The sequence below is a fragment of the Hyperoodon ampullatus genome (assembly GCF_949752795.1).
Source record: "Hyperoodon ampullatus genome assembly, chromosome: 3".
Taxonomy (NCBI): domain Eukaryota; kingdom Metazoa; phylum Chordata; class Mammalia; order Artiodactyla; family Ziphiidae; genus Hyperoodon; species Hyperoodon ampullatus.
In genome coordinates this window covers 125493863-125507723 of record NC_136916.1, presented here as the reverse complement: position 1 = coordinate 125507723, position 13861 = coordinate 125493863, and the positions used below count along the sequence as shown (strand labels likewise).

Genomic DNA, 13861 nt, shown 5'->3' with positions numbered 1-13861 from the left:
AATTCATAACAATCAATGGATGAGTCTGCAGTTTTATTACAAAAATGAAGATGATCAGTTTGATCAAAATGAAAGCTTGCTCACAAGTTTTAACATGAATATTCCAAATACAAAGTCTCCTGAAACAACAGTTTTGATATGATTTTCATTTTTTAAAGGGATGCAAACATTCCATTTCCTCATTTATAATCTCTATTCCAAGACAATATTTTAATAGGTATCTTCTGCTGTTCGATCCAAATTCACAAGGATAATTGAACCACACAGACAATATCTTGTCAGCAAAGGTTAAAAAGCCATTTTTTTTTTTTAAGGAGGAGGCAAATCCTTAATAACCAGCCCTTATGTATTTTCAGAATCTGGTACTACACTGACATGATTTGCAGTCAGTTTTTTTTCCCTATCCTTAAGGCTACAAAACTCTGTTGCAAATGCATTGCAAAAGAATTCTAGACCACTTAATGCAAAAATCAAAAAAATAGTTCTCCAATAAAAAGTAAATTTTATAAATGGTAGGAAACAGTATCTGTGGTAAGCTACTAAGTGACATTTTCCCCTATTACTGAACAAATCATGTTACACAGAAACAGGGAAGACAAGTTATCAAATACAACAAGCTTATGCTATGTTTACATCCCTCATTAAAAAAAAATAATTTCAAACTTTTCACACACTCCATCTGATATTTAATTTTCCCATCAGGTTGGAGGGGGAGGATAATACTGTCCATAATTCCAAGGATTCTGATAATTGTACTGAAAGGAAAAAGCAAACATGTTAGCATACAAGAACTATGGCTGAGTTTATATAAAAATGTAATTAAAGCAGGTATATTTAAGAAAACAAGCATGTGTTCACTGCTGAAATTCCAAGTCTTAACCAGAAGACTATGTATTATACAATCTGCAACCGAAGCAAAGAGTTGTTTTTTCTAAAGGGAAAAAAAAAAAAAAGACTATCCTCATTTATGCATTTCTAATAACATTAACAAAAAATTCAATTATAATTATGTAAACTCACTTGATACCAGGCACTATAATTATATGCAGCTTGATTTGCCTGTAAATCACCATCAATCATCTGTGTAGATGATGAAGTTGTATCTTCTGTGTGTGCTTTCTTTTCCTCTGGTTCTTCTGATCTAAATCAAAGGTCAAAATGGAAACTTTCAGAATTCCCACAGATAAGTACTTTTAACAAATGGATGAATGTCACCTATGTACATTCATCTGAAGTTCTTGACCACTCTGTTTTATATGATTTCAAATCATGAAAATAAATTACCACAACATAAAGGTAATAATTATCTTTAAAGGGATTTCCACAATGAAATGTCTTCTTTTAAGCATCCCTTCTTGATTCAGCAGGAAGTTACATACCCATTTTCTGCTTTCCTTTTTAAAGAATCCTGTTCTTTTAGGAGTGTTTGATGTTCATCATAAGCATTCAGAAGCCTGAGGGGGAAGGAAAAACAATCCTTTGGAATAGACAAAAGCCAAACTTAAATTTTCAAAGTTTTTAAGTTATTTCCACTTAGGGAAACAAAAGCATGTTGCAATGAACATCCTTTTGGAAAAAGAAATGATCCAGCAGGCAAAACTGCCCCCAGCTACCTTTTCTATGTTATTTGCTTTGGCAAACCGCTGCCTTACACTTTCCTTCTCAGTCCATGTGGTTCATTTATGAGGCTTCAGAGATACAGGCCTAGCCAATTACCTTACTACATATCTCTGACCAGGGAGTGGTTTAGAGGTGATCATGTGACTCAAACCAGGATGTCAGTAAGTCCCAGGATTTCTGACTGAGCTACTGAAAAAGTGCCTGTTCTCTGTACTACAGTGGGCTAAAGCTGATGGGATATTGGCCAAGAGCTACCTGTTTTTATTATTTGTAACACATGGGGAGAGCCCAACTAAGGAGCTATCACACAACAAAGACAGTGACCTTGACAATATGTTTTCGTCCAATGCAACCACGAGTCCTGACAGTTACATAATTTGTATACTTTTGAGATCTAACTTAACAATGCTTATTAAAGACACCTGCCACCAGTTAGGATAAAGTGTAAACTTTGGCCATGTGATAAATTGAATTAGAACTAAAATAAAACTACAGTATAATTATTTATCATTGATTAAAAAGATAATTTTTAATAAATAAAAAAATTAATGTGATATGTATTATAGGTCTCACCTGGAACTTAGAACTTCAAAAACAATGTCAATTGAAGCCAAACTGACTTTAAAATCATAATGATTTTGTTTTCCTTTTTACCACTTTTTTTTTGAGCGTGGAGTCCTAACCACTGGACCACCAAGAAATGCCCTCCTTTTATCACTTTCTTAAATATTTTTTAGAAAGACAAAGATGGCCTTATTTTTTAAGGTAATCAGAAACCTGAACACAGATAATTAACATTTCTGTGGAAATGACCTTGATGTTTACATGCATGTTCAACTTCCCTGGACAGCCTGCATATGTATACATTTAATAACAATTAACAGTAACACTGGTCCCACAATATTCCTGGGGCAAAAACTGTCAATACCAGTAATTTCTGGTTCAGTGTTTACTCAACATAGAGGACTTTAAATGGACTAATTTCCTTAAGACCTTTAACAACTCATGGGTTGGCAACAAGAGACTCAATATTCATATGAGAAAATGTGAAAACAGGAATACAAAATATTAAGTGAGAGCTAGGATTTAATCCTATATTTGTCTGATTGAACATTAATTCTTACCAATTCATTACACTGCTACCTAAATTTCTAAGCGACTCATTTATTTTCCATACCACTCCCTTTTTAAATTTCAAATACAACAATCTTAGACCCGATACTCAGACCCTCCATAACTATATTTGCAAGGGCCTAACTGGCATCCTTGTGTGGAACCTCAGATTTGTCTGTATATTACTGCCAAATTTAAATATGTTATTTAATCTAATTCAAAACTCTAATAGCTTCCTACTGTCAACCGTGTACATGTGCTCAGAACTCAGTCTAGCTTTTAAAATACAGCACATTTAGCATCAAGCTTTTACCGCTTCATAAAACCCTCCAATCAAGCAGATATTCTTTTTACATGAACTTTAATTTGCTTCCACCATTTTATCCTCTCCTTAGCTTATCAGAATCCAGTAATAACTAAATGAAGCCCCACCTCCTCTATGAAAGATGCCAAATACATTCTGTTCCAGAGAGATCACAGCCTTCTTAACAGTTATATGCTACCTCACATACTTATGTACAGCCTCTCTAGTCACCATACCATCCAACTAGACTAAAAGCTAGAATTACGTATGCCATTTCTTTTGTATACTTTCTTCAGTTCAAAACAAAAAGAAAACACATACAGCACATGAGGTGGTTAAGAACACAGGCTCCACAGTAGGTTCTAATTCCAGCTGCACAATGTAATAGCTAAGTACCTTGGAAAAACTGCCTAATCTCTCTTTAAGCCTCTCTTTGTCTATTAAAAGACCAGCACCTCCTCCCCTCGTTAGACTGTTAATGTACTTCACATTAGGTAATTATAAAACTTTTAATGTGCCAAGCACATATATACAGTTGTATTAAAATGTGACTCATATTAAATGTTTTTCAGTTTAATTAAAATCTTACTCAGCCATCAAAAATGTATACACACTTGCCTAACAGGAATTGGGGTATTTCCTTACTAGAACCAGTTAAGAAAGGAACGGCAGCAATGCTCTAATCAATATTTCTACTCTTCAATTTTGCAGATTTAAATTTTAAACTTGTCCTTTTCCCCACCCTCATCTCTTAGCCTTTTATAATGCATGAAGATGAGGTCATTAAGGCATGATCTGTAAAACCACACCCATCCTCTTCTCTAATCTGAGATGGCATTCCTATTCCAGAAAACCCCATCTACCTTTGGTGGTCTATATATATATTTTGTGTGTGTGTGTGTTGTGTGTGTGTGTGTGGTACGCGGGCCTCTCACTGTTGTGGCCTCTCCCGCTGCGGAGCACAGGCTCCAGACGCACAGGCCCAGCCGCTCCGCGGCATGTGGGATCTTCCCAGACCAGGGCACGAACCCGTGTCCCCTGCATCGGCAGGTGGACTCTCAACCACTGCGCCACCAGGGAAGCCCTGGTGGTCTATATATTAAATGTTTCTGTGTTTCAGGGTTCAATCCTTCACCCATTTCCTTTTTCATAGAATTCCTGCCTCCTGCCTTCTCTCATCTACTCATTGTTTAAATTACCATGCTAAAATTCTGAAAATAATTTTGAAGGAAAGACAAACCATATGTCCTTCTCATTAAGCACATAGACATTTGCAAAACTGAATTTACCCCCACATATACCCGAGGAAAAAGAAACCTAGGAAACATTTTAAATTTAACAATATATTATTTTGTACTCATCATCAAATTCCAATCCAAAATTATCAGTGCTCTATTACCATTCAGATAGATAATAATATATAATTAAGATCTTACTTATTAACATCTGAACCAAAATCTTCAAGAAATTCCACTTTTCTCTGAGAAAATGTAATTCTCATTTTCATAGGTAATGAACCATGTATAGCTTTGTCAAAACAATTTAGGATATTTTCTTCATTTTGTTTGAGGTCACCACTATATTCCATTTCAAGTAAATTGAGGTATAACTTTGTGTTCTCCTGTGTAAAAAGCAGTACCAATTAATCATATTTCTAAGATATTTTGATTAGACCACAGATATTTTAAATGCCTGAATTTTTATGTCTCAACTTGAAAAATTCAATATTGAAAATTGTATTAAAATGTAATTCATGTTAAATTTTTTCAGCATACATCTAATAAACAAGTAAAAAACTAATAAGCACATTGGTAGGTAGAGACAACATCCTAGCATCTCCTAAACTATGCAAATTGTTAAATGCCAATAAATTAAAACCCTATATCCTATCTTGGGTTTAATGTAGCTTAACCTACCATAACAAATATGAAGTAAAACATAAAAAAATGATCTCTACAGTTCCCAGTAATCTAAATCTTCACAACCATAGATAATCTTCCTCACTGCAGCTGGAAGCAAACCTCTTATAAACCTGCATCTTAAACAGACCTGTCATTAGCCAAAAATCTAAAAAATGAGAAATTTCCTAGACACTGTCTTTTGACATCAGTTGGTATAAAAAAGAAAATACTTTAGAAAAGGAGAATAATCTCACTGCTACATTTGTTACAATGTAGGCAACTGCCATACTTTTGTTTATAAAGTGTTCTCAGGCCCTCTACTCTACTTAATAATCAATAAAATTGCCATAAAATTTCTAAATGTGGAGAAAATAGAAAATCCAACGTTAATTTTCTCAACCTTTTAATGATAATTTGAAATTTTTTTAAAAGAATGGCAACATCAGTTTAGAGGGACTGCTGTCTTCATTTAGTAATAAAATATATTACATACAGACCAAAACTTTCATCATAGTTGCCAAAATGAAAAACAACAACAAAGACTACTTTTTTTTAATGGAAGATATTCTAAAAAACACAAATACATACTTTGTCTCTTTCAATAGCTTCCAAAAGCACCTTTCTTGATTTTGGAAGGTTTTTTTGTATTTTGAAAAGATGTCGGGCTAGTTTGATAGCATAAAATGATGATTCATTATTTGATTTGGCATTTTTAATGGCTTCCTGAAGCAAACGTTCAGCTTCTTCCATATTTCCAAGCCGTCGTTCTAAACTTACTCTTCTCAAACGAACCATTGCCAATCCTAGAACACATTCTTCAAATGTTCTCAAGATATTCCTGGCTTCATTAATATTACCTAGAAATAGTAATTAAATGTTTATGCTTTTGTTTAAACGTATGAAATATCCTTTATGCCAGGTATTGGCAAATAACAGCCCACAGGCTAAATCCAGCCCTCTGGCTATTTTTTTTTTTTGAAATGGAAAACAGCCATGTTCATTTTTTTATGTTATTGCCTATGGCTATTTTGGAGCTACAATGCAGAGTTGTTAGGAAAGAGACCATATGGCCTGCAAAGCCTAAAATATTTACTATCTGGCCCTTTATAGAAAAAGTTTACCTGACCTCTGCTTTACACCATCTCTCAAGACTCAATTCCTATAACTTTATCCTAAAGTAACTTAAATCCCAAAATACCAACTGAATTTCCTCATTCTTACCCTGCTGTTCCTCAAAAGCTGCCCAAAGCATATGCACCATGGGTTTCTTTGGGAGATGAATTGTGCAAGCTCTGCTGAAGACATGCCTCACTCCTTCAATGCTATGATTTTCCATATACTTGGCATACTACATACAGAAACAGAGGAAATACTGAATAATTTACAGTTGAACAAGCCATTAAATATGTGACAGAACGATAAAATTCTATTTTTAAACCCATTCAGCACCTTTATTGAACCACTAGACTAGTTTCTGTAAGGAAGGACGAAGAGAGGCAACGAGGTTGGCATATGCAGCAGTCAAATCTGGTTGCAAGCAGACCATCTCCTAATGCAACAGATATAGTTATATGAACAACATTCAACAGAAGTACAAAAAAGGTTAGTCACTAGATCAATGTTTATAATATATTCAAGTTTCAGAGCATATAATTTTCTTACCTTAATCCAAAACTCCTCATAGAGGGCACATGATATGACACATCTTTCAAAGAGAACCACAACTCGTTCATGAGTCCCATTTTCAATTTCAAATTCTAAGTATTCTTTCCAGTTTTTCAGTTGTGCCTTTTCCAATGGTTTCACATGAAAATAAGGTCTTTTAATCTGTAATAAAAGCATGACACGACAATGAAAGTAAACCAGTACCAACACCAAAATATGAATGACTACAGTAATACAAATTATTTAAATTATAAATATAATAATGAACCAAAAAATTTTAATCACTGTATCTCATGAGTAAAAAAACTTCTAAAATTAAAATCCCTTTAATTACTTAGGCTGTATAAATTGAAGAAACAGAATGTATTTTCCACTTACCCAGTCATTTTAACAGAGCTACACAATTTTATGTTCAGAAAACTGTATTCTTTGCTGAGTATTTTAGAATTGAACAATTACACAACAGTAACAGAAAGCAGATCAGTGTCCATCCAAAGATGAATGGATAAAGATGATGTGGTAAATATACACCAATGAAATACTACTCAGCCATAAAAAAGAATGAGATAATGCAATTTGCAGCAACATAGATGCAACTAGAGATTATCATACTAAGTGAAGTTGGTCAGAAGGAGCAAGACAAATACCATTTGATATCACTTATATGTGGAATCTAAAAAATAAAACAAACTAGTGAATGTAACAAAAAAAAAAAGTAAAGTAGATCAGTGGTTGCCTGGGGTAGGAGTGCAGTGTAGGTTACTGACTGAAAAGGGGTTCTGACGTGACAGAGTAGTTCTATATCCTGATTGTTGTGGTGATCACAATGCATATACATTTGTCAAAACTCATTTTACGAGCCAGTCACAAAAAACCACAAACTACATGATTCCATTCACGTGAAAAGCCAGAACAGGGAAACCTATAGGAACAGAAAGTAGATTAGCGGTACCTTAGGGCTGGGAGTTGGGGGCAGTAAGCAGATGAGGGAGTAGAGGGGTGAAAGCTGAAGAGTAAGGGATTTCTTTTTGGGATGATGAAAATGTCCTAAAATTAACATTAATTAAATGTTCTAAAATTAACTGTATGTACCTATCTGTGAATATACTAAGAACTACTGAACTGTATACTTTAAATGGGTGAACTATATATGGCATGTGAATTACATCTCAATAAAGATGTTTAAAAAAACAGAAATAAAGAATTAGAATTCTGAAAAAAAAAAACACCTCATTTTACCTAAATGTACCTAAAATAGGTATTTTGTTGTACATAAAACTCAATGAAATCGATTTTTAAAATTGAACTGTAATAAAATAGTTCAGATTAAAGATAATTTGCAATTCACGTTAAGTCTGAATTCAATGTTTCTAAAATTGATAATGGAAGATGATAAAATAATGGAAAATTGATAATGGAAGCCATAACAAATATCTCATTACTTAAATAAGCAAAAATAAAAGGCAGAGACATCACTCAAAACTAAAAGAAAAATACATTATTCCTATCTGTATTTTGAAGCATATAATGACAATAACAAAAAAGCAAGCACTTACACCTTCTTCAAATGTCCACCTTTTACTAACTTCATGCTCATTATAATTAAACATTTCTTGATGAATTTCAATGATTCTATGTCTCATGTTTTCTATTTCAGTAATTAGCTAGGGAAGAAAAAAAATTTTAATCACACAAGTTATATACTAAAATTTTAAATATCACTGCTTACATTTAAGTATTATCCACCCATACTATAGTCTTAGAATAGTGAGGTTTTTAACCATTATCAATTATGTGCAAAGTACAATTAACAACACTGAAATCTGTAAAAGTATTTCCTAATAAACTACTTTCTCATATGGCTTTTTAAAAACAAAAAACAGGGCTAGTACATCACAACATAGGCCAAATAATCCTTCTAAGCTAACGCAGCTTTTCAGGTGTCTCATAGTAAAATACATTATCTACTCTAAATCAAACTAGCTAAAGAATTCCCACCTGCCTTAATCAGAAATTGATTTTATATGAGCTACAAGTCATACTACACATGCAGTCAAGGGACATAAAGTTTAGTTTCTCATGCACTGAAAGATTTTTTTTAATAAGTCTGGTTACCTTTGCTGGATCAGTTATGTCTTCAATTCCTGATGGTAGATCATCACCAGGAGGACCATCATCACCACTATGCCCATTTACAGAAGCTAATTCCCTTCGCAGCTGAATAAACTGTTCACCAGTTAGAAGATCTCTAGGTAAGTTATTCTGTATATGTTCTTTAAATCTAAAGGAAAACAATAAAAATACAAGCTGTATATATGAAGTATAATTTTTAGATCCCATGTTACATTTCTACTACACATTACTCTTTCAAAGGAACTCTGATTTAAAGAAGCCAAAACACCACACCCTTTCTCCTTTTCTACAGTAACAACCTACCACTTGATAAAACAGTCTACAGACATCTTCATTTCCTTCCTGCCTTTGCAATGGAATGAAGAAGGCGTGGACAAGTCATACATTGAAATCCTACTTCTGTCCATTACTAATTATTTGACTTATAGGAAGTTTTTTTCCCTTCTCTAAATCTTGGTTTTCTCATCTGTCAAGTGACTGTAAAATTAAATACAGCAATCCATGTTTAAATTATAAATGATTACTTATAAATGATCAACAAATTTTGCAGTTCCTTCCTCACCTCCCAGTTACTCCTGAATTCACATGTCTGTGCCAAACACTCCAATGAAATTGCCCTAATTAAAGTCACCAAGTACCTCTTACATGCAAAATTAAATGGATACTTGTTTTATAGTACAGCCTCTATCCTAATAATGTCCTCAGTACTTAAGGCTGTTAACTAACCTTCCTTTCAGAATCTTCTTCACCCTGGGCTCCGAGTTACCACTTTCTTGGTTTTCCTCCAAGCCTCTGACTGCTCCTTGATTCCAGCCTGCCCCCAAATGCTAGTATGCCCAATGATTCCACTCTGCATTTTGTTCTCATCTATTTTTATATACTTTCTGTCCAATCTTATTAATACAGCTTGAAATAATAAGAATACTATGACTTTAAAACTCTAACTTAAGCCCAAACCTTTTCCCTAAATTTCAGATTAGTATATACAACTGCCAACACTCTGCATAAAGAAATACAGATTTTAAGCAGAGTGTTTTGAAAAACATGTCATTTATCTACACACACTAGTTTTAATATACACACACACACACACACACACAGATTTTAATCAAAAACACCAAGTTGGGGAGCTAAAATATCTACATCATCTCAATTTGGAACCTTATATACAACATGTCTGTAAGTGTGTAACTTTCATCCACAAATCAACACCCTCAGCATTTCTATCTTTTTATTATTATTATTTATTTAGACTGCACAGTGTCTTAGTTGCAGCATGCGGGATCTTCGTTGCGGCATGTGGGAACTTCAGTTGCGGCATGTCAACTTCTTAGTTGCAGCGTGTGGGATCTTTAGTTGCAGCATGCGGCCTTCATAGTTGCAGCATGCAGACTTCTTAGTTGTGGCATGTGGACTCTTAGTTGCAGCATGTGAACTCTTAGTTGCGGCACGTGTGTGGGATCTAGTTCCCAGACCACGGATTGAACCCAGGCCCCCTGCATCAGGAGCGTGGAGTCTTACCTGCTGGACCACCAGGAAAGTCCCAACATTTCTAATCTTGATAGTCAACCACTAAGTTGCCGAATCTCTTCCACCTACCTTATCTCTTACATTCCACTGGATACTAGGTCCAATTTAGTCTACCTTCTAAATATGACTTCATGCCCTCCTCACTACTTAGCTAGATAAACATAAACCGGTCTTTCCAGCCTCTAGTCTCACAGCTTCTAACCCCACCTCAATACTGCTATCAAAAGTGTTATTAAAAAGTAAACATGAAAAATAAAATAGTAAACAGGATCATATCCCACCCTCATGCCAAAATCACTTCAATGTTTACCCTGCATTCAGGTTAAAATCCAATCTCCTTGAAGTCTTTCATATTCTGACCTAGCCTCTGACCCAGACCTACCTCTTCAACCTAATTATCAGACATGGTTGTACATGTACCATATGCTCCAACCTTATGGATTTTCCCCCCAAGTTTCTTAAAATTGATTTAGGCTACTGACACCTGGATTTTTATGGATTTTAAGACTTTCACAGGGACTTCCCTGGTGGTCCAAGGGTTAAGACTCTGTGCTCCCAATGCAGGGGGCACAGGTTCAATCCCTGGTAGGGGAACTAAGATCCTGCATGCCGCATGGCACGGCCAAAAAAAACAAAACAAAAAAAACTTTCACAAACATATGTAAATAACATTGGAAACTAATTTAAATTTTGCAAAATCAGTGAATACAGAGGCTTAACTTGGCCTATTTTATCACCAGGAGGACAAAAATACAGATTGCCTTATTAAAAAAATTTTAAATGAGGAGGTAACTCTCAAATGTGTAGTATGAAAATGAACAGATTTAATACTCAAATAAATACTAAAATTAAAAATTGTCAAGACATAGATAAGAAACTTGAAATAAGGTAAAACTGAAAAATAACTACTTATAGAACATAAATTTAAAATAATTGGACTGCCCTGGTGGCACAGTGGTTAAGAATCCTCCTGCTAATGCAGGGGACACAGGTTCGAGCCCTGGTCAGGGAAGATCCCACATGCCGCAGAGCAACTAAGCCCCTGTGCCACAACCACTGAGCCTGTGTGCCTAGAGCCCATGCTCCGCAACAAGAGAAGCTACCGACTGCAGTGAGAAGCCCGCGCACCACAACAAAGAGTAGCCTCTGCTCGCCACAACTAGAGAAAGTCCGTGCGCAGCAACAAAGACCCAACACAGCCAAAAAATAAATTAAAAAATAAAATACAATAAAAATAAATAAAATAATTGCCACATTTTATATATATAAACTTCTTTCACATAGTGATAAAATATGCATAATACTAAACAGTAATATTCCATTAGCTTTTTCTACTATAAAGCTAATTTATTCAATATAGAATGGCTGAGTGCCTAATACTGGGTTGGCCAAAAAGTTCGTTAGGGGTTTTCCGTAAAGGAAAATACCTGTTCCTAGGTATTAAGGCCAAAAAGAATTAAAAATCCTCAGAAAATGACAGACATGTGAGGATACAGGAGACATAAATTCAAAACAGTGTTATCAGTGTGCTAAGATAAATTAAATAAATGTAGGTAGAGTGCTGGCACAAAAGACAAAACAGACACTTCTGTTTAGGTGAACGGGAAAAAGTGTCACGGAGAAAACATTAAGCTGTATGGGTCTTAAGGAATATGAGTTCACCAGACAAATGGAAAGTGGAAAAGGTATTAGTCATAAAAGCATAAAACATCACTGCCCTTTGGGATATTATCAGTACTCAGGTTATGTCTAGAATTTAAGAACTACCAGGGACTGGGCCTGAGGAATTAGATCATATCACAAAAGTACTCATGCTAAGGAGGATTTTAAATTAGATATTTTCTTAGAGATAATGTTCAGTGTATATCCAATATACAAGCCTACACAATAGAAATATTTCTATTACAGCACTTAGTTCCTTTAGCACATGCTTCCTCTTCTACACTTTTGAGCAACTTGAGGGCCAAGTCAATGCATACATATCTTCTTTGGGCCTTTATTCCTACAACTTAAATGCATATCATCTGGTACATGGCAAGCACTAAATAACTGACTTTAAATAGGAGAAGTATATTTGGCAAAAGAAAACATTTCAGCAGTTCTCAAAGCAATTAGTAATGTGAATTAGTTTACTTATATAAACTGTAAGATTTACTTATACCAACACTACTTCTGAGTTTGCTATACTCATAAGGAAAGTGGGTCTCATTACATTAAGTGAAAAAGAGTAGATTAAAAAGCAGTATGTGTAATGCAATCCACTAATATCTATTATACTCATACATGCATTTTTAAAAGCCCAGTGAAATATTAAAAAAAAATACTACACCAAGAACTTTGGGGCCACACTGTCTAGGTTCCAATCAGCTTCCAACCACTTACTACTTCTGTGACCTTTTGCAAATACTTTAATCTTTCTTTGCCTCTACTTCCATAAAATGTAGATAAATAATAGTACCTATACCTATACCTGGTTAATTGTGACGATTAAATAAGGCTCTCAGAATACTGTCTGTATAACTGTTTCCTAGTCATATTTTTTCTTACCAACAATAAAATTATTATAATCATATATTTTACCTATACTTTACACCCTAGAAGAATTGGTTTATGAAAGGAACCCGCTTTGTCCCAGAAAACTTTTTAAAAAGCTTTTAAAAAAACATTAAAAATATTCTTTTAACTTTTTTAATTCACCAAGCGACTCCACATGCCAACTCTTGTGTTAATAATCTCTTTCAGCAAGTGTCTCCCTAGGTCATTATACCCTAGAAACCTGCCCACCTCCTCTATTTCATGAAAAACAGAGATGGTATATTCAGGTCCACATGCTTTCTGTTTCTAACCTGGGTCTACATAGCTTAGCAAATTGATCCACAGTTCTGTACAAACGTTTCATAAAGTTTTCTAATTTGTTAGTAAAGAAAAATATAGTAAATCACTTACTTAATAACTACTTAAAGTTTACAGGCTCTACCACAATACTAGTTATAAAAATTATGACAGAAATATGGCAGTTAAGAATAGCAAACATTTATCATTTATCAACAGTCCTCATAACTTTCTTGTTCAGAAAGACTAATTCCGTATTAGTGGGATCCTTGTTAGTGGGATACTTTGAATACATCAGAAACATGGAAATCACAGTACACAGAACTAGTTGTTTTAACAGCACTCATTAAAATGAAATGATACCAGTCATAACAGATTATCATAGTAGAAAATTAAACTGAAACTATTTTTGATTGTTTGAATATAAACCGGACTTACTACATAAAATACATTCTTTGCTCTTTTGGATATAAGATGTTATGTGAATCACAAGAATGGACCTTTAGTAAATCATTATGCTTTAAATAAGCATCTATTATGTGCCATGTACTGTGTTAACCATAAAGAATAATTAAACTTAGATTCTTTTCTCCCATTCCTTCACTACTCTGAAGTATCTTAGACAAAAGACAGGATTCCTATCGTTTCCTCACCTATAAAACATAAAGAGAACCTTCTGTCTAAAACCAGTAAAGTTCCTAAACATTTTATAAGCTATACTGAAAATGTCAAAATTTTAAAGTGTATATAACTTGTGATTATC

The 13861-nt window shown here is 34.3% G+C and overlaps 1 protein-coding gene across 2 annotated transcripts in view; it reads right to left on the bottom strand.

Moving 5' to 3' along the window:
- Positions 1 to 698: 698 nt before the first annotated feature.
- Positions 699 to 13861, bottom strand: part of PRPF39 (pre-mRNA processing factor 39) — a gene marked incomplete at both ends in the record, with an annotated part of 36959 nt that continues 23796 nt past the window's right edge. For both annotated transcript variants that reach the window (XM_079700680.1, XM_079700681.1), the window contains 9 exons: positions 699 to 755; positions 1021 to 1141; positions 1380 to 1454; positions 4474 to 4658; positions 5527 to 5795; positions 6160 to 6286; positions 6601 to 6765; positions 8160 to 8267; positions 8719 to 8884. In XM_079700680.1, coding sequence (XP_079556806.1) covers positions 699 to 755; positions 1021 to 1141; positions 1380 to 1454; positions 4474 to 4658; positions 5527 to 5795; positions 6160 to 6286; positions 6601 to 6765; positions 8160 to 8267; positions 8719 to 8884 — 1273 coding nt within the window. The remainder of the gene's footprint in view (positions 756 to 1020; positions 1142 to 1379; positions 1455 to 4473; positions 4659 to 5526; positions 5796 to 6159; positions 6287 to 6600; positions 6766 to 8159; positions 8268 to 8718; positions 8885 to 13861) is intronic.